Raw genomic sequence first — 19,520 nt, 5'->3', positions numbered from 1 at the left:
GTGGTGGCTTACTTTCTGGCGAAGAAGAGTGAAGTTGCTGACAAGATCAAGATGTTCAGAACAATGCATGAAAATCAATGGGGACCCGTATCAAGTGCTTGCGTTCGGACAACGGAACGAAGTTTGTCAACAAGACAGTTACGGAGTTATGTCAGCGGAACGGTGTCATACATCAGCGTACAGTACCAAAAAGTCCCCAACAAAACGGAATTGCAGAACGAATGAGCTGCACAATTATGGAAAAGGCACGGAGCATGCTACACTAACAGTATGTTCCGACATGTTGGTGGGCAGAGGCAGTAAGCACTGCGATGTACCTGATCAACAGCTATATCAATACAGTGCACCCAAACAATACCCCGTATGAGCTGGGATTTAAGACGAAGCCTCGGATGAATCACCTTAGGGTGTTTGGGGGATCAAGGGTATGCTCATATTGATCAAGTGAAGAGGACAACGCCCGAAGCCAAAATCTTTGAGTGAATGTTTCTTGGTTATTCCGAAGACACCAAGGGAAACAGAGTTTACAATTTGGAGAAAAAAAATAAGATACCAGTATCACGGTCGGTGAAGCTGGACAATCGTGAAGTGGGCAGCATTTATGAGACGCACCCGCCCAAACAAATAAAATTGATATACATAACCAAGAACAACGATGAAAGCGCAGTGTTCGGGCCGACAGAATACCAACAAGATCAAGATGGGCCTATGGAGTGTGAAGAAGAAGAAAAAGTTTCAGATGATTCCATGAATAAGGAGGAGTCCAACAAAACTGAATTTAGGGTCGAGGTACTGCGATTACTGGCCAAAGTACACTCTGAGCTGACAGAGTACAGAAATCCTACATTGGGCGCACGGGAAGATCGATTGGTATTTAAACCGCAAGTGGAACGCTCAAGGCGTACACGCGCACCAATGTTGTTGTTGAAGAACGGATCATATGCCGAAGAAAGCTAGGAAGGAAGCGGAGGATCACCATCTAGAAAGCGTGCAAGAATTGATGAAGACGGCCGTATAGCATAAGCTGTTCTCGCTTACGCTGTAAGTGTTGGTGAAGATCAGACTTGCCTACCACGTATGCGCAGGCGATGGCTAGTGACGAAGCAGAACATTGGTGACAAGCAATAGACGCCGAATTACAATCGCAACACCAGAACCAAACATGGACACTTAATTCACGAGAATCAGTTAGACGTACGATTGGATGCTGTTGGGTATTTGCCAAGAAGCGTGACCAGAATGGATGTATTCTGCGCTACAAAACACGATTGTGGCTAAAACGTTTAACCAGATATACGGTGTGGAACTTTTCGAGACTTACTTTCCAGTGGCCAACAAGAATTAAATTCGAGTTGTACTTGCGGTGTGTGCGGTATTAGGCTACAAAATGGAGCAGCTGGACGTCGACACCGCCTTTCTCAACATTTTGCTGTCGGATCATGTCTACATGGATTGGTGTTAAGGAAGCTCAAGGATTTGCGTGTCAGCTGAACAAAGCTATTTTTGAATTCAAGCAAGCTGCAAGTGCTTGGGCAAGACGATCGACCTCGTCTTTAAAAAGTTCGATTTTAAAGTTGTGAAGCGGATCAATGCGTCTACGGGAAGAAAGTGAAAGAAGGTTTCGTGTACGTATGTCTATATGTCGGGGATATGATCATTGCAGCCAAGATGAGCAGTAAGATTCTAGACGTCAAGGGGATGCTAAGAAGTGTTTTCAAAATGAAGGATCGCGGTATGGCGAAGTTCATCTTTGGCATGGAGATCGACCACGACAGGTCATCTTCCACACTCAATCAAGCAGACACGGTACATTAGCGACGTGGCTGAGCGTTTTGGACAGAAAAACGCCAAGGACCTCGGCAAATCATCCCAAGCTGTTACCATTACAGTCACCAAGTACAGAAGCTGACCATTGAGAGATGCAGTCAATACCATACCGCTCACTGGTTGGATGCCTGCTATACATTACAGCTTTCACTCGGCCGGACATCACATATATCGTTTACACAACTGTCTCGGTTTCTCGAGAATCCCGGGTTACCACATTGGAACGCCGCAATTCGTGTACTACGCCACTTAAATTCGACACGGAGTCACGGGATCATTTACCAAGGAGGGACTGGAAAGGTGATTGCTGAAGCTATTTCGGGTGCAGACTGGGGTAGCAACACCGACGACAAACTATCTGTATGAGGTGTGTTGGTCAATGTTGGAAGAGCTCCGGTTGTGTTCAAGTTCAAATATCAGAGAAACGTCGCGCTAAGTTCTGCAGAAGCAGAGTATATGGCGCTAAGCTTGTGCGCACAAGCAGTACTCTGGAGCATTGCGCGCGCAATGCTTAAGGTCATGGGTCGAGAACAAGTGGGAGGCGCCCAAATATGGGAAGATAGTCAAGATGCGATAGCTTTAGCAAACAATGCGGGCTACCATGCTTGTACAAAGCACGTGGACATTCGACATCACTTTATTCGGGAGAATGTTCAGCATGGTTTACTCAAGATTAGTTACATCGATACAAAGCGTCAGCTTCCAGATATGCTCACCAAGGCACTTGGGACCAAGATGCTACGAGAGGCAACATGCATTATGACCAGGTCAGCAACAACGCACACTCAACACTAGCGGTGAGTAGGAGTGTTCAGTTTACACCGCTGAATGCATGTGGATGGCGTCACAAAGATTACGGTCATGTTTACATTTACCATCATGATCACGGTAGCTGATTACGGACGTAATCGTAGTCGTGCATTGGTCTAGATAAATCAGATTACATCAAGAAGCTTCTAGAAGGGTCTAGAAAGACAGGCTTAGATGTAGCACAGAGTTAGCGACACCTGGGGACCTTAATATATGTACTTTGGTTTTTGCCATCTTCTCAGCACATCTTCTCATCAGTTTTGTTGTTTAATCTGGATGTTGTTCTCGATGCAATGACCAATCCATTTGTTGTTCATCCCATGTGAGATTCATGGACTTCAAGCTTGCTAAGGAAGCGAGAAATCTCAAGTTAATACGAAAAACAATGCTAGTATCTCATGCATTCGTTGATCTCTGGCGAAGATGTCTTCACTTTCATCAATATTCAATATATATACTTATAAGAAGATATAGTATGATAGATGAAATACATTATACTCGAAAGAAGTGGTGTAAGTTGCAAAACGTGGTGACTTGGCGACATAGGTGACTCTTATATCTAGAGTTACTGTAGTCGACTGTCATTGAGCGGAAGGTAGTGGTGACTCATGGTGCTGACTCATTCACTTTTGAATGTCTAGAGATTGACTTAGAGGGCGAACTGATGAGCTCAGTGGTGACTCATGCTGACTCATTGGTGACTCACTTCAAATTGACATCGACAGATACACTCGGACGATCATCCGATAATGTGCTCCAAACACCGTTCTCTATATAATCGTCCACCTTCCGCTGAATGATAGCCGACTACAGTGCTTCTAGATATAAGAGTCACCATGAGTCGCTGAGTCACCACTTTTCGCTACTTCAAGCATCAGGAATCGTTGATTTGAGCATCAAACAAAAGAATTTGTGTTGTGTCGACTCGTCCTTTTCGCGTCGATATCGCTAAGACGTTCAACACTGGTTGTGGCATTGCGTCCCTTTTTTAAAACGCTTGTGATACGACAAAGTATTGTGACTGCATTACAGGGTGGTGTACATTGTCAACCGCCAAACTCACATACCCACCGATACTCAAATCTTGATTTTTTTTTAATGAAAACTAACTTATTGCCTTTACCGATGGCGATTGTGTTGGTATCGATAGCCGAATCATTGGGTACGTTAAATCTCAAATGGACAAGGCTCTTTAAATCGATAGTAAAAGTTGCTTAGCTTTCAAAAAGCTTCATCAACGCTTGAGTCGATTATATGACACCGTTTTTCGTGTAACTTCTCCTGTGTAGATTTCCGCTTTCATCAACGACAACTTAGCACCGATATATTTGTTTTAAGCGCTTAGTTAGGTTATTAAAATTATATCCTGAGATCACTATTATCAAGTAAATTTGTCTTTTCTCAATCATAAAGTTATCCAATCCTGTCCAATTTCCCTTAAAACTTTCTTTCCAAGCATGAAAGAAAAGCATACCTTGAGGCTACGACAACGGCGGAAGTTCGACGTTTATATTACTTCACAAATTTTTATAAATTGTGTTCTATTGAAAAATTATATCTATTATAAAAGAGATACTTTAGTAGCTGGCTCCGAAGCTGAAAGAAATGCGTAGTATGATGGTATTGTCAGCTAAAGCTGACTTCAATCAGATACATACATGAGGTTCAAGCTGCTTGGAAATCGTTAGCACACCATAAGATGTCTATCGACATGATGTGCATGTTGCCTCGTATAATTAAATTCTGGTAGACAGATTCATCTAGATACTTCTTCACTCTTACATGAGACACATATACTGCACCACGTTTATAAAGAGAATTTTTCAGATAGACAGACGTCCCTCGGATAACTGATAAATGCGGAGAAAAATTTCTATGATTTAGTCAAGGTTATTAGCAATCGAGCCTTTTTGCGAAAGTTTTTGCGCAATTACATTTACAACAAATAACGTTTTACAAATGCGCAGAGGCTCGGGTCTGCAATCAAAAGGCCAGATATCAATGGATGAGTCAAAGTGCGCTTGTAACATGGGCCGCTCAGACGTTTGGCGTTGGAATCACTCAATTTGCTACTAGCAGCATCCCCAAAAAGAGTCGCGAGCTCGAGGCCATGACAGATATTGAGCTTTCGGTCAATCGGCCCCGCGTTGCACATCGTCTGCAGCTCAGTGAAGACAATAGTAACACGGGTGCTTCAATGCCAGACAAGGCATGTATCCATTACTGAAGATCTCATCAAAACCAAGGCAAAAGTCTTTGCCGACCGCCATGGTTTGCGCGAGGATGCAAGCAAACATATCAATTAGGTTTTACTATATCAATTAGGTATTACTATACCAATCAGGAAAACCTAAGATTTTTGATTTTGGTGGCTCTGCCACAACTAAAACAATTAAATACAGTTTCAGTTCTGAACGGAAGATCGTCTTTACATTGGTTAAGGTTCAAGTACTCTTGGAGGTAGAGGATTGCGATCCGCTACACTCAAAACCGGGTCGGCTTAATGTGGTGGTAGATGCATCTTGCGTCGCCCGAATCATTTGTCCTATCTCATATTTTTGACATCGCCAATCGTACAGTGTGGGTCAGACGCAACATGTGTTTGACATGTGATGGTCTTTCGTGGTCGGAATCTTCAGTACACTCGATTATTTGAGGCAGATAAAACTCTTTGGTTGGCCATCTCGGAAAAGAGTTGAAATACTGTCTAGTGAGCAGTAAGTGCTCGCGTCTGGGCTTTCAATTCCGTAAAGTGGAGAGTCTAAGCACTATGCCTTCTACTTGTTATGCGGATCGGCCATATGCCCTCCGATGATGGCGGAGTTATCCAGGCAGGATTGGAACCACTCCCATCAGAGAACACCTCGGCTTTCTTCCGAAGAATTGACTCAAGATCGTTTTTTATGACGGCCGCATCTTTCTCATAGGCTCGCTGAGCTGTGTATGACGATAAAGAAGGCTAGCACTCCGCATGCGAAGTGGCTTGCTGTAGGATTCAAGAAAAACGCACTTTGTAGGGATGCAAGGAACGCATTTGGGTGTTCACTAAGCGCTCTTTTCTGCGCAACATTCTCAGCCCATAGTGCGACCCACATCTTAATGGAAGATGGTGTACGTACTTTTGTTGTGTAAGTAATCCTTACAATTATAAATTTTACTGGAGAATACAAAATTGTACAATCTTACGAATCTTCTATTGCTCTTTCATGTAATCGTGAATATTCATAAGTATCAAAGTGTCGATACTAATGGAGATGATGGGACTCTGTCAAGGAGAGGTCCGTGGTACACCTGGGATGTTAGCATAACATCAAGCAGTAAATATAATTTTGCCACTAGACAAGTAGCACGAATATATCTAATGTTAATTCATACTGACTAGAATCACTCTAAAACATAGCACACCAAGCACGTGGTTTTACTGGAGGCTTTCGAATCTGCTCCTTGGTAAAGCGCATGAACACAACATATATCTCGTCGAGAAGAAAGCTTACTCGGTGTACAGGTCCGCGGCAACTCGTTGAATTTCTGACATATCGAAATATGACGTCAAACAAGCTAAATTATAATATTCGAGTGTTGACTTAACGCTTTTTTCTTGAATACCTCGACAGGACTTGAATGATTGTGTGTGTATTGAAAGACAACCAGGATGAAGTCACGTGAGCAAACAATGCTGAATGCTATGCGAGCTCCACATCCTTCCTTTTAGCCTGCTACATAGTTTGTCTTTCGAATTGTAATTTGTAAGGCATCGTAAACTGGTCAATTTGAAGGTTATGACCCTGCAGTCTATATAAATGTATATCTGGCAAAGAAAGTTACAGTGGAAGTTTGATGTCTATATGTTCTATTATGACCACGCCTAAAATAGGTGACGAATTTAGTGAGAGTTGAGCGATAGGACCGCGTATACACTTGGCGCATTAAGCGGGGAATTAGATAAGCTGTGAGGTAAATGTGCATTGGCGAACTTGGTTTGAACTTCTTACCAATACTTGAACCTCTAAGCTTTGACTAGAGTCTACATCAGATAATTTCCAGTAATTCATGTCAATTTTCGGCGGCTCGGAGCGGTTTCCAATTGAACATGGTGAGCATAACAATTGAAATGGCTCAACGTTTCAAAAATTATAATTCATTTTGAACTCTTGCTAGCTCGATCACCGGGACCAATTTATGCCAAGCCAGATGTACGCGACAATGGGCAAGTCGTTATGAAGGCCGATTACAAACCTGTGGATGAGACTCAGAAATGGGGCAAACGTGAGGGATGGATTGGTGGTAAGTTTTTTTGTAAGACACATGTCGACCATCCAAGCTGATTATATTTTGTGACTTGTGTGACGACCATAAGGTAAGCAATTAGCACAAACGTTCGTGGCTAGCAAAGGTACAATCATAACAACTGAGGCGTTGGAACAAGATGCTTGATATGTGTAAATGTTTTGTACGCATGGAATGTCAACGAGACTAATATGATACCTATATGCCTCATACTCACATCATTGCTGACAGAAAGCATTCGAGCTCCTGGCTACTACAATGAGAACATAAGTTTGATCAAAATAAGGGCACCACAAGTGTCATTTTCGAAGTCGGATCGTTTCTTATCGCAAAAAGGTTCGTGCTACTACGTATACAGGCTTGTAATTGCGTACATTGCTTATTGATAAATGCCATTACTGCTTGGTGCAGTGAGTATGACAGACGGGGAACACCAGCGTGAACGTTTGACTGCGGAGAGTCCTGGTCCGAAATACAATGTTAGTTTTCTGGCTTCAAATGGTGGTAAGGCTGCATCTCCAAAGATTTCCTTTGCAGCACCACCGTCACCTAGATCGACTGCTCGAGCTGAATCACGTAAAATGCACTTGCCCGATGTCGACAGTCCTCGTCCAGGCCTCCGCGAGTCATGGCTGTCAGCTATCAATCGCAATGGAGTTTTGATCATGCCTGCATCTCCTTCACTACCCCGTCAATTGACAAATAAAAGCGCTGCAACGCCGGAACAAGCTGACACCACATTGTCTGACGATGCAAAGCCGCGTACACCTAACAACAACGCGACTGGCAAGAACAGTGGTAATGCTTTTGGACACGAAAACCGTTTTGGTACACGCCATTTAGACACACCCGAGCAGCTTAATCGTGCTGCAGGCAATACACGTGTGCAATATGTGTCAGCTACGCATACCCGTGAAAACATGGGTGAGTTTTCACCTGGCCCGATTTACGCACCGTCTCAGCCAGAGTGTCCCGGCGGTAGATTGGCGCCATCGCCTCAATCAGCCCGACGTCCACAGCTTCCAGGAAGTTTCAGTGATATGAAGGATCCACATGCTAATCTCAGTTGCCGAAGTTCATGGCTGACTGGTGCGGTACACAAGTCCAACGGACAAGAGACTGTTTTGATGCGGACAGGCGACGTTTTTCCTGGTCCAGGCTCGTATGCTGCGCCGCTGTCTTCGTTCACTACCTTTTCACACAATGCTAAGACCAAGATGCGGGTAATCCACCCCTCGGCACTGGTACATATAAAACCGCTTTGCAATTATGAGAAACTCATGTCTGTTCTTACTAAAGCTTGCAATATATAGGTCACTCGACAATCCTCAAGGCAGACTGGATCGATATCTACGCGCACGTTACGTCAGGCATCAACGTTTTGCAGCAAAAGTATTGCCACGACAAGATCTGCTGAGCCTACTTGGACTGACAACCAGTTGTGAAAAGCTCATATTCTTGTCATCAATAAATTCGCTAATTGCCCCGTATAGGGTGTTTTGCCAGTCGATAGCCTTGTCTTGCTACCTTATATAACACGCACCATGTACAAAAGCCATTTCTTTTGCATGCATATACAAATGCATCGATTTGAGGCTCAAGTCATGTAATAGGGAACCTGTAGCAATTATTCTCGACCGTAGGTTGTGTTGACAGCTTAGTGATTTGCGAATAAGGTGTTGCTGTATCTGATACACTTACCTGCTAATCACGTAAGCAATCTTGAAGTCGTAAGAGGAGGGACCATCGCAACATTGTGCATTGGTTATGTGTGTACTGTGTGTTTGGGCTTTCGTTCAATCGAGAGGTTAGCAAAATGCAGTCAAGATAAATTGCGTAGCTTTGCCGCAATAGACAAATGTGTTGTATTGTGCAATGAGTGTACGTACGTAGATATAATTTGTAACGCGACGATTCCATGGAAGAGCCGTGAGTAATGTGGAGCCTTTCGTTGCAATGGAGCATTCGGCATCTAAACGCCCATGCCCTGTACTCTCTTTCAACTTCAACTGCGATACACACGCACTATGCGATTACAGACACGATAGCAGATGATAGTATAAAGATTAAGTACTCAAATGATTTTCGGCGATACTGTGGAGCGGCAGCAGTATTGATCTGTTACGTGAACCATAGATATTTTAGCCTACCTTGCCCCGTCAAAGTGCTACATTCAGATGAGTGATTGTCTGCCATGGCCGGCTCTTTCCTGTCGTAAATCTGGCTCTCTCGTGTTTCTACGTCACGTTGTAAGCGGCATTGACGGACGTACGTCAGTCGCGGCAAGAATCTCGTCAGATTGAATCAGTGCATGCTTTCATTGCATTTTAGCTTAAGAAAATATGGTGAGGCTTCCTACTTATGGTAGCCATCGTATGCTGAGCCATGTGTTTCGTCAGTATTTTCAGCTGAGTTATGACAGCTGCATTCTTCAGAAGGCGATGGGAACTTGTACATAAAGTGCCCGCTGAACAGAGCCGCACATCGAGTCACAAGGTCCCCCCTCACTATGTCCATAAAACTACCATGAATAATACCACCACGTATGATTTTATATGAGCGGTATAGACTGTCTGAATGTCTGGTTTCGCTGACGAATACCCACGCATTTGACTGGCTTCATATTATGTAAGAAGTCAGGTATGTTTGTATGGCTCGGCTACGTTTCTTTATAACAATCTGACTACAATACAAACCCACGTGCACGGAAAAACAGCAGGCTTATTCAATCTCTCCCCTTTGTACGGGTAGGCTGCAAAACAGCGATCCCCCCTCACTCACAACTCCACTTGCTGACTCTCGCGCTTCAGACTCAATCTGGTAGCATTCATATATCAATAGAAGGCTTGAGTCTAGATTAGATGGCAGGAAGCTCCGAGACAGCGGCGGCCCCGGCTGCCGCTCCAAACAATGGGCTAAATTGCGTCAAATGCGGCCGTGACGTATCTGACGCCGATGCTTTTTGCATTTACTGTGGCACGAAGGTGAGTCTCTCGCTCTCGCAGCGTAAACCCTCACCAGTGTCTGCCCCAGCACCTTCACCCGCTTCAGTTAAATTTGAAGCAAAGCCCGAGGCAAAACCTGCTGCACCGGCCAAACCTTCCACAGCCGCTGCGAAACCGGAGCTGAAATCAGCTCTCAAAAAGACTGATGCTGGACAACCCCAGCTCAAGTCAGCTCTTAAAAGAACCAATACTACGCCTACGACAGCTCCTCAAACTGGTGGCCGCCCACCTACCAGCGGCCAATCTACAGCTCCATCCAGCAACAATTCAGCTGTAGGTGGCCACACTTCCCCATCGAATGAAAACCTTCCTACGGCGGTGTCCGCACCTGTCCAGGAGCGCCGCTCGCAACCTACTTCACTACCGTCACAAGCAATTACACGCAAACAGAGCGACGACCGCATGAACGACCACGCAGGTCGCGGATCGATGGATGGCGTGCCGTCTGATGTCGCGGGCCTTGAGAAGCTTTGGGTTCCTGACAATTTCAGCAGCGAGTGTATGGATTGCAAAACACCGTTTGGATTCCCAAAGCCACGTCGTCACCATTGCCGCGTATGTGGCCTTCTTTTCTGCCGTCCATGTGTAAATCATAAGATTCAGGTCCCTTCTTCGTTTGGATACGGCAATGCGCAGCAGCGCTGCTGCCGTAATTGTATCACGGCTTTACAAATGAAGGCTATCACGACACCCGCTGACGTGTTCGCCCAGCGTCGTGGCCCCGTGAACCGTCCTGTTTCCGGTCAAGACAGCTACGACGTTTTGGGCGTCTCGCAGGATGCGACACCCGAAGAGATTGCAGCGCAATACAAGAAAAAGTCGCGTTCCATGGATCCAACTAAGCTTGAAGACCAAGAGACGCTCGAAAAAATTAACGATGCATACCGAAACTTACAAGACCCGAATGCCCGTAGCCGAGACGACTCTGGTCGTGCGCGTGACTCGAGTCTGCTAAACAGCGACCCGACGAGCCATTTTGTGTCCGAGACGGCTCGTAGCGACCAAACGGAATGCCAAGTCTGTTTTCGTCCTTTTAAGCTTGGCCGTCGTCAGCACCACTGCCGTCGTTGTACGCGCAGTGTTTGTAATCAATGCAGTGTCGAGTCCAAACCCATTCCAGAATTGGGCTTTCCTATGCCTGTGCGTCATTGTACGTCTTGTAACGAGAATCCACCCAAATTCATTAAACCTGTCATGGACCCGGTTGCTAAACCTCCTGCTGGCTTCGAGTACTTAACCAAGCTTGACATTAAAGTGAGTGTCAAAGCTTCATCAAATGGGAATACCCCTGATACAGATACCTACTTGGTCAAGACGTATTGTGAGCCCAATGAGGCTGCAGCTAAGGCTGCCGACCACGATGTCACTGAGTCCGACCTCGCTGTAACTCACGAGTACCAGATTCTAGAAGAACGCAGCATGGCGGACTTTGAATGGCTCTTTGTGAAGCTTGGGGAGTTTACGAATCCAAAAGCGCTGCCATTTTTCCCAGAAAAACGTACTCCGCGTGGAGAACGTGAAAAGGTTCTACAAACTTTCTTGTATGGTTGTATGCTGCACCCACTTTTGCGTGACGCTGACTTCCTCAAGGCTTTCTTAGCATTACCGACCGACCAGCTGCGTCAATTCCAAAAGAGTGGCAAAAAGACACTGTATAACACGGACGAGTTCAACACGCTCATTAAGTCGCTGCGTCTTGAGCTCGAAAAAGCTCAGATTCGGACCAAATTAAATGGTCTAATTGACCGCCAAAAGCAGCAGAAGCAGCGCTTGGCTGAACAAACTGCTCGAGCAGAGGAGCAAAAGAAGCGCGAAGCTGCCCAGAACATCCGACGGGAGCAAGCTACGTTCCGTTTCAAGGCACTGGAGGCTCGAAAGGAGACGCAGACGGAGCGGATGGAGCGCGAAAAGGAGCGTTATGAGAAGCAATCCAGTACAACCCACATCCTCTATTTTGACGTTGCACGTGACCAGTCTGTGCGCAACACTGAGGAAGAAACACGTATAAAGGAGAAAGTCGAGTTTACAAAATCAAAGGATAGTTTCCAGCAAGATACAACACAATGGAACAGTGACATGGCACAGTGGTCAAAACACCGTGCAGACTGGTCAGAAGCCCACAACCCCGCCGTGTCGAAAGATATTGCAAATGACTTCATTGTGCACTCATACGGCATATTCCACGCGTCTAAGGACCAGAAAGACAAAGTTCCACGTGAACTTATTGACCTCCACGCGGAATTTGTGAAAATACAACAAAAGGAACCTGAATTACTTGAAGAAGAAGGAAATACGGTTGACGCAGAATGGATGAAGCTCGCCAAGGAACGAGAGCACTGGACGAGTAGCCGTGCTAACATGAAGCGCGAGGATGAAATGTGCCTCGATGAAGACACACGCTACAAGCAAGAGCACGAGTACGTTCGTCTGGAGGCGGAAGCACGTCAGAAAAAGATCAAGACGATCGAAGCCGACTTGCTAGCGCTCAAAACTGAGATTAATGCCCGTACACGCTCTATTGCTCAGCGTCGTTCGCGCCACCAGGCTCTGGATGAGGAGTACGAGAAGGAGTGGCGTGTGGTACAGACCCAGCGCTTTGCCACAACCAAGTCGCGTTTGGACGAGCACGGATCTCGCATCACGCGCGGCAAGAAACGTACGGAAGTGTTTACCGACCAATTGGCTCGTCAGACCAATTCGCAACGCATGCTGCTGTTTAAGCGTGCTACTCTGACAGAAGAGCGCAAGGCCGATTGCTTACTGTTTGATGAGCACTGTGAGGACTGCAAAAATACTTTGGACGAAGCTCGCAATGCTTTGATCATCACGCCCGAGTATGTGACTCGTCTGGAAGCCGATATGAAGGTCCGCGCTAGCGAGCTTGCAGCGGTAAAAGATAGCAACAAGCGCATCCCACAGGAGGGCAGTGATACCGAGGTGGACGAACGCGACGAGTTCATGAACGACGTACGTCGTCGGCGTGTCCAGTTCCAAAAGGAACTAGACGACCAGGCCGCCCAACTTGAGACGGAGAATAAACTCTGCACGTCACTGTTGGAGCGCATGAATCAACATATCAAGAATCTTGAGGAAGAGGTGAAAAACGCCGCGCAAGAGGAAGGCATGATCACCGAGTTTAACAACCTTATTGATACAGAAACCAAATTGCTGGCCGATGAAGAGGCGATGCGTGAGGAAAAGAAGTTTTTGATAACCGAACTCATGAACAACGCGGGGAACTGGGTCCTGGAATCACTGCACGAACACTCAGGCCGCAAAAAAGTTGAAGCAAATCGTCTAGTGAAACAGGCTGTGCGCGCTGCTGATTTACAAAAGCTGGTGCAACACTTTACACACCGTGTTATTGACCAAGAAGAGCGAATTATGCGTCAAAAGCAACGCATTTTGAATGGTGAGCACAAGGTTGAAATGCTCAAGTCGTCGGAAAACTGGTACCAGTACGTCACTGGCCACGCGGCTAACATGGGCAAGAAGGACATGAAAATTCTTGAAGCTGGCACCAAGGAGCGTGGTGAAGATTTAAAAGAGTCGTCTCGTCTTCAAAAGGACGATGAAGCAGATATCAAGAGTGTTATTCAGGAACTAGCAGTGAGTCGAAAATTCGCTCAGGAGAAAGTGGAGAAGCGCGCAATCTGGGCTCACGTGGAGGACGTGTACAGCGTATCCATGCCACAAGAGAAGGACGAGGATATGATGATGACGTCACAGATTCGCAGTTTGTTGCAGCAACTTGCAGAGGCGTTTGAAATGCTAACTAATCGTCTTTTAGAGGAAGATGAGAGTCTGCAGCACGCGTCCACTCAACTCGAAGGTGAGATTGAATCAATTAATGCCTTCATGGAGCGTATGGAGAGCGAAGAAAGCGCTTTATGCGCTACAGAAAAGACGTCACTTGCCAAAGAGTCGCAGGTGCGTCGCTCTGAAGCTGATTTGATCGAGCAGCGCGCCCGCGCATTGATTGACAGCTACAAACAGATGCAGGCGGAGCATATGAAGTATCCAGTGGAGCTTAATAAGATCAAAAGCCGACGCTCAGAGCGTGCCAAACCGATTTTGCCTCGTGAGGCAGAGTTAGAGGCTGCCAAAAAGCTTATTAAAAACCGCAATTACTACGACCGCAAGGCGTGTGCTGAATTTGCCAAGCGCTTTAAGGTAGATCACGAGCTGAAGGAGGTTCGCGACGTATTTGACTGGCTTAAGCTCGTTATCGAACGCGACATAAAGCTCATGGAAAAGTGGCTTGACTTGAGCCGCAAGGAGCGCAAGGAGATTGAGAACTTAAAGGTGAAAGGCAAGGAGATCAACTGGGAAGAAGATACGCTCGAGCGGATTCCTGCTCTCAAGGACATTCAAAAGAAGATTGCTCGTCAGAATTCAGGTCATCGCGGCAATAACGAGGCAAAGCTGGCTGACGCGGTACATCCGTCCGAACAATGGATTGTGGAGCTTCTCAAGTTTAAAAAGAATATCTGTGAGATCGACACGAGGCTTTTGAGGGAAATTGGCGTGTCAATTAACAGTGCTGTGAGTGAAGAGGACATGGTCAACGCAAACTTAAAGAAGATGAAGAGGGACAAGGAGTACGTGCTAAACAGCATCCGTTTTATTGATCAAGAGGAGGCCAAGGCAATTCGTAGCACTGGAAAAGGTGGTGTCCCCGGTCGCCACAGCCCCAGCTCGGAAAGTGGAAGCTTTATTAGCAATGATGACCAACAAACCCCCAGGGGTCACACTCAGTCACCCGATCTGGCACGAACCATGTCGCCGCACCCAGCACGCACAATGTCGCCGGCACCTTCATCTCCATCTACGTCATCGTTTTCCAAGTCGAGCTCGACGACTATGATGGCATCAAAGCCGCGTGTTGTGGCAAAACCTCGTTCAGAGGAGTTCTAGATATAGAAAGACGACTGTATAAAGATCAATGGTAGTACGCAAGCAGCATGGTGGTCTCCTCTGACGTCGGTATCTATCGGAGATGAACGGCACTTGCCCTGTTCCGTGTTTTTAACCTCATTTTAATCGCACATGTTTAAGCTTTAAAGATTTTTTTTTATTATTGCCGCAAAAGTTTCTTTATAGGGTAATTTGATGTTAAATTGAACAATAACATAAGTTTATGATAACCTTCGACACTCGTACTCTTAGTGAGACCAACTTGCGGGAGTTCTGACTTCTTCACAACGAGATATTGTTCAGAACGCAATTAACAAGAAATTGTCTCTAGCGCAGCTGGTGCAAATTTAGTCTACCCTTCACTGGAGCTATGGTCAGATTAAAAAATTTGGTAAAATTAGCATAGAGAGTTTGAGCTGAACTCACTGTTAAGAGCGATCTTGCTGCATCTATCATGACAAAGCACATGTATGAATTGAGTGTGAGGCATTCGAAAAAAAAATGGTGAAGCTTTGGTGTGCATACTTGTAGCGCAGGAAGCGATTCTGCAATTAGAACAAAGTAACTAAAAGCTGGCGTACAGATTACTTAAAACTGATGTTTCCAAATCGAACAAATCACAACAAAAGGTCATCGCTTAGATCCTGTCCTTGCCGTGATCCTATCCACATGAAAGCACACTGCACAAAATCTTAACTTGCGTGACGAAGATTGCACATGTATCAGCTGCGAATGAGTCGCGATCGTAAATCTACCATCCTTGTGCTAGACATAGGTTTAGGTTCCTGAACTGAGACTTTTCACCCAAGATACAATGAAGCTTAGTGCTGGTACGCGACCATGAGCACCCAATCATCGACCTTTTCCTCAGTCTTCACAGTCTTCGCCAGGGGTTTTAAGCTTGATACGCTAAAGTCGAGGGTAAACTTGACCTTGTAGGTAGAAATATCGATGTATGAATTTCGTTTGTAATTTTGGAACTAGCAGCAAAGTATTAAAACCTACCTAGCTTACGTGCAAACAATAATAACAGGTACTAAGTTTTTTAACCGCTAGAATATCATCCTCGCTTCCGCCGTCGATATAGTGACAGCCATTCACCCTTGTACTCAAACATGGGGACATATCGGCAATCAGAGCATATTGGTTGTGTCGTAGCTAGTAGCTACGCATGTGTATCACCTCGACTTTTTTATGTGCCAAACAGCTAAGAAATATCCCCCGAAACTCCAGCATTATCGACCACTTTTCATCGTTTCGCGCTGTTCGACGGGTCTGAAATTGTTCGATTACCTTACTTTTGATATTTACTAACGTTTACTATCAAAAGAGCGTTTCCAGCGCTTAGCTTCAAATTGGTCTAATTCCATACACATGCGCAGGCCATTTTCACGTTTAAAATTGCTCTGGATTCGGCCAAACTCATATTTTGAAGGTAATATATAAAGAATGACATTGTTTGACATCCTTCAGCTGTCTCTACGACATGGCTTTAACATACAAGAAGATATACCACATGCCTTTTTATTGCTTTTGGCACTATTCAACTTACAACTGCAGATTTTGATCGAAAGGGTATCCCTGACAAAAGTGTTTGGCACGAATTAGCATGTTGAAGCTACGACTTTAAAAGTCGCCGTGATAAATCTAGGGTATACAACTGAAGCCATATGCCGTGCAGCTTGCACAGAAGCTTAATATCGAGGGGTCGGCATTAACGATATACCTGGTTTGAAGTAGTACGCTCCACCCAGGAGCGGAATCGAGGGCCTTCAAAGCAACTAGACATTTATCTCTTCTCTACTTCAAGAATTTGGGGTTTACATATTTATACTTCTTATCGAGATGTGGAGCTCGCTAGGTTTTACACTTTTGCTAACTTATTGCGCAAGTCAAGGCAACGAGCAGTCACTACTGTCGTACATCACAGTTACTTCTCCTATTAGCCGCAACCGCATCGAAAGACCCCTCCCCAGCATTCCGACATGGCTCAAACGAGCTACTGATATAAATGCAATTCTCGCGACTGAAGTCCACAACATCATCACCAAAAAGAGATGTGGCAGGGCCGCTCACCTAGGAAGAGCGTTTCGCTAGTTTTCGCTTATTTTCTACGCGAACTACACACTTCAGGCTTGTTCCCTTAACCGGAACGTTTCACGACACCACGTCCAGCTGCTCATCGACGAACCTAGCCATACTTGTCGAGTCAAGCTTGCCCGCCTACAAGCACAATGATTACAGTGACCACTGCGAACACCATTGCGTTATGATTATGACTAAAATCTTTCGAAATTTTCTCGCCGTACTGTGGCAGAGCTTTCACACTCCAATGCGTGCGGGCATTCTTCTCATGCAAAAGCAAAACGAGTGCTCAGATTTTGTACCTCGAGCGCTTTTTAAATCACATTGTCCTTACTCTTTGGTCTTCCATCTGTACCTGAAACAAGAGCGAGCGGGTTTTACTGTACTCTTGTAATTGGCACTATTCACAACAATCTGTCAACCACAACACACAAACTTGCGCGACGAGAAAGCGATTTCTGACGCGGAGGGAGAAGGACAGTCCCGACATGAAGGAAAAAAAGAATGCCTTGAGAGTTTGGAGGGAAATTTGCGACTGATATAAAATGAGTTAATAGCTCTTAGTGAAACATGCAAATCACCACAAGGACCTCTGGGGAGTTTTCTGATAAAACCTTAGGTTCCTATTAGCCTGATTTATACAATCAAGGATGTACTGAGATTGAACCTCCGCATGAACTTAATACAAGATGTGCGGTGTACGGATCTTGAACTTCGAAAAGGTTGAAATACAAATGCCGTGAAGTGTATCCAGTAGAAGCGACTGGATTACGTTGCCCACGGAAGACAGAAAGACGTTTGTCTCGTCGCCAATTCATATCCCCATGTGGGAATTATCAATCTGTATCAAACAGATTGTTTGTGACTTCATGTCAGATGTCACATGCATGTGGGGGCACCATTCTGTGGCCACTTGTGATATAAATTCCTACAATGTATACAGAAGGTACACAAATGGACCTTTATGTAATGGCTAAGTGTAGCTCATTACAACTCTCCATTGGTTGGGTACTGAACGCGGGCAAAAGCGTCGAAGCATACTGCAATCTATTCGCGCACGAGAAGAGTAACACTATCTGACAATTTTTTGTAAGCAAGTGACCGACTGAAAAGTTGTTTGTTATTCGATTATGCGGAATACAGAGTGCGACAGGAACCTTAGTGAATGCTTATCACCCTAAGCTCCTACTAGTGACAGCTCTATCCATATCCATGGGCCTTTGAAACAGCTACCGACTAAGCCATGAAAATGTATCAAGGAAAGTTCCCGCTAGGTTGTGGGAAGCCGAGTATTCATCTTCTCTTACGATAATGATGTCTGATCATTCAGATTGTCGAAAGCGGCAATGGCAACAGGCAATCTTGCAGATAAAAACAGTCAAACCATGACTTCCAGAGTGAGAGTTCCTTGCATTTCACCAGACGTCGATTACAGCCCTGGTGAGCCCGCTGATTTGCTTATAGCTTCACAGGAATGTGGTTTACTCATTGATCATCGCGGCGCGTGACGACACTCTTTTGCTGGCTCTTACAAGCGCTCTTCGTCGAACGACACGTCGACGCTCTCCGATCGTCTCGGAATGCGACCAATACTGACATCAGTCTTTCAATAGATGCGCTTTGTGAGTTACGTCATCGTTGCTGTTGAGCAAAGTAAATTTAATTGTCTGTCTTGTGATGGTTCAAAGCATATCCACCCTACAGCAAATATTGTTTTCGAGGAATGGCTGAGGCGTCGTACTGTCTGCCATAGCGTACATCACGTCCGACGACTCGTTAAAGTGGGATCATGGTCTGGATTACACAACCCACATAGGCCACAGGATGGGTCTGCATTTTTCTTAAGATGCTTTAAATATTGCTCAATACATTTCGGGTACTACTGTAAGAGATCCGATGTCGCGCTGATTGGCGCTGCATGCATGGTTTACCTGTCTCTGACAACAGTGAATTGCACCTAAATAACCTGGTATAGCCATAGGAGCACGACACTCAAACTCATTAGGATGAAATAAGCGACTTTGGCACACAGTGTGCGATTTGAATCTTTTCTTACGAGGTGGTCATCATAGGGGGTAATTTGCGCCTCGAACAATATCATGTACTTGAGGTCCTCGCCATGGAGTACCACCATTCATTGAGTGTCAAGCGGGCTTATGCATTAATGTAACAAGGCTTGAATCTGGAATAGAACTGTCAGCATGTAGCCACGCGCTTCGATTAAACTGTATCTAAACTTCCACACTATTCGCCTTTTACAGCTTTCGGCAATACGACACATGTTCCGTCTGACCTGTACGCTGTACGTTTTGCCTCGTCGATGCGTGATGTTATCATCATAAACCGGCAATTCTCTCCGAAAAATGGCGATGAAGTCGCTGATCTAAGTGTATAGATCAAGAATGGCTCACCGTAAACTTGACAAACACATATTTTTGGGATGTGGCATCTTGTCATGAATTGAATAGCTCTTCTCAGCAGATATACGGTGTTAATCATGCGCTTTGATGCTCTCATGCCCGTCCACATCTACCTGAAGTAAGGAACAGTGTATGGCACAAGTTGAAGCACCACACACAACATTTGAAA

The 19,520-nt window shown here is 45.3% G+C and overlaps 3 protein-coding genes across 3 annotated transcripts; all 3 read left to right on the top strand.

The window, feature by feature from the left end:
• Window positions 1–6,687: 6,687 nt before the first annotated feature.
• Window positions 6,688–7,587, top strand: PHALS_10859 (uncharacterized protein; the record flags this gene model as incomplete). Its single annotated transcript, XM_024726356.1, has 6 exons — window positions 6,688–6,730; window positions 6,796–6,921; window positions 6,995–7,030; window positions 7,156–7,260; window positions 7,336–7,403; window positions 7,462–7,587. The coding sequence occupies 6 exons, from the start codon at window positions 6,688–6,690 to the stop codon at window positions 7,585–7,587; spliced, it is 504 nt and encodes a 167-aa protein (XP_024577042.1).
• Window positions 7,588–7,964: 377 nt separating this feature from the next.
• On the top strand, window positions 7,965–8,369 carry PHALS_10858 (uncharacterized protein; the record flags this gene model as incomplete). Its single annotated transcript, XM_024726355.1, has 2 exons — window positions 7,965–8,168; window positions 8,238–8,369. The coding sequence occupies 2 exons, from the start codon at window positions 7,965–7,967 to the stop codon at window positions 8,367–8,369; spliced, it is 336 nt and encodes a 111-aa protein (XP_024577041.1).
• Window positions 8,370–9,785: 1,416 nt separating this feature from the next.
• Window positions 9,786–14,846, top strand: PHALS_10857 (cytoplasmic dynein 1 heavy chain 1; the record flags this gene model as incomplete). Its single annotated transcript, XM_024726354.1, has 1 exon — window positions 9,786–14,846. One exon carries the CDS (start codon window positions 9,786–9,788, stop codon window positions 14,844–14,846), a length of 5,061 nt encoding a protein of 1,686 aa, XP_024577040.1.
• Between the last annotated feature and the right edge of the window lie 4,674 nt (window positions 14,847–19,520).

This window comes from Plasmopara halstedii, assembly GCF_900000015.1.
Source record: "Plasmopara halstedii genome assembly, contig: Scaffold_525, whole genome shotgun sequence".
NCBI classification, from domain to species: domain Eukaryota; phylum Oomycota; class Peronosporomycetes; order Peronosporales; family Peronosporaceae; genus Plasmopara; species Plasmopara halstedii.
This window is presented reverse-complemented; position numbering and strand designations above follow the sequence as displayed.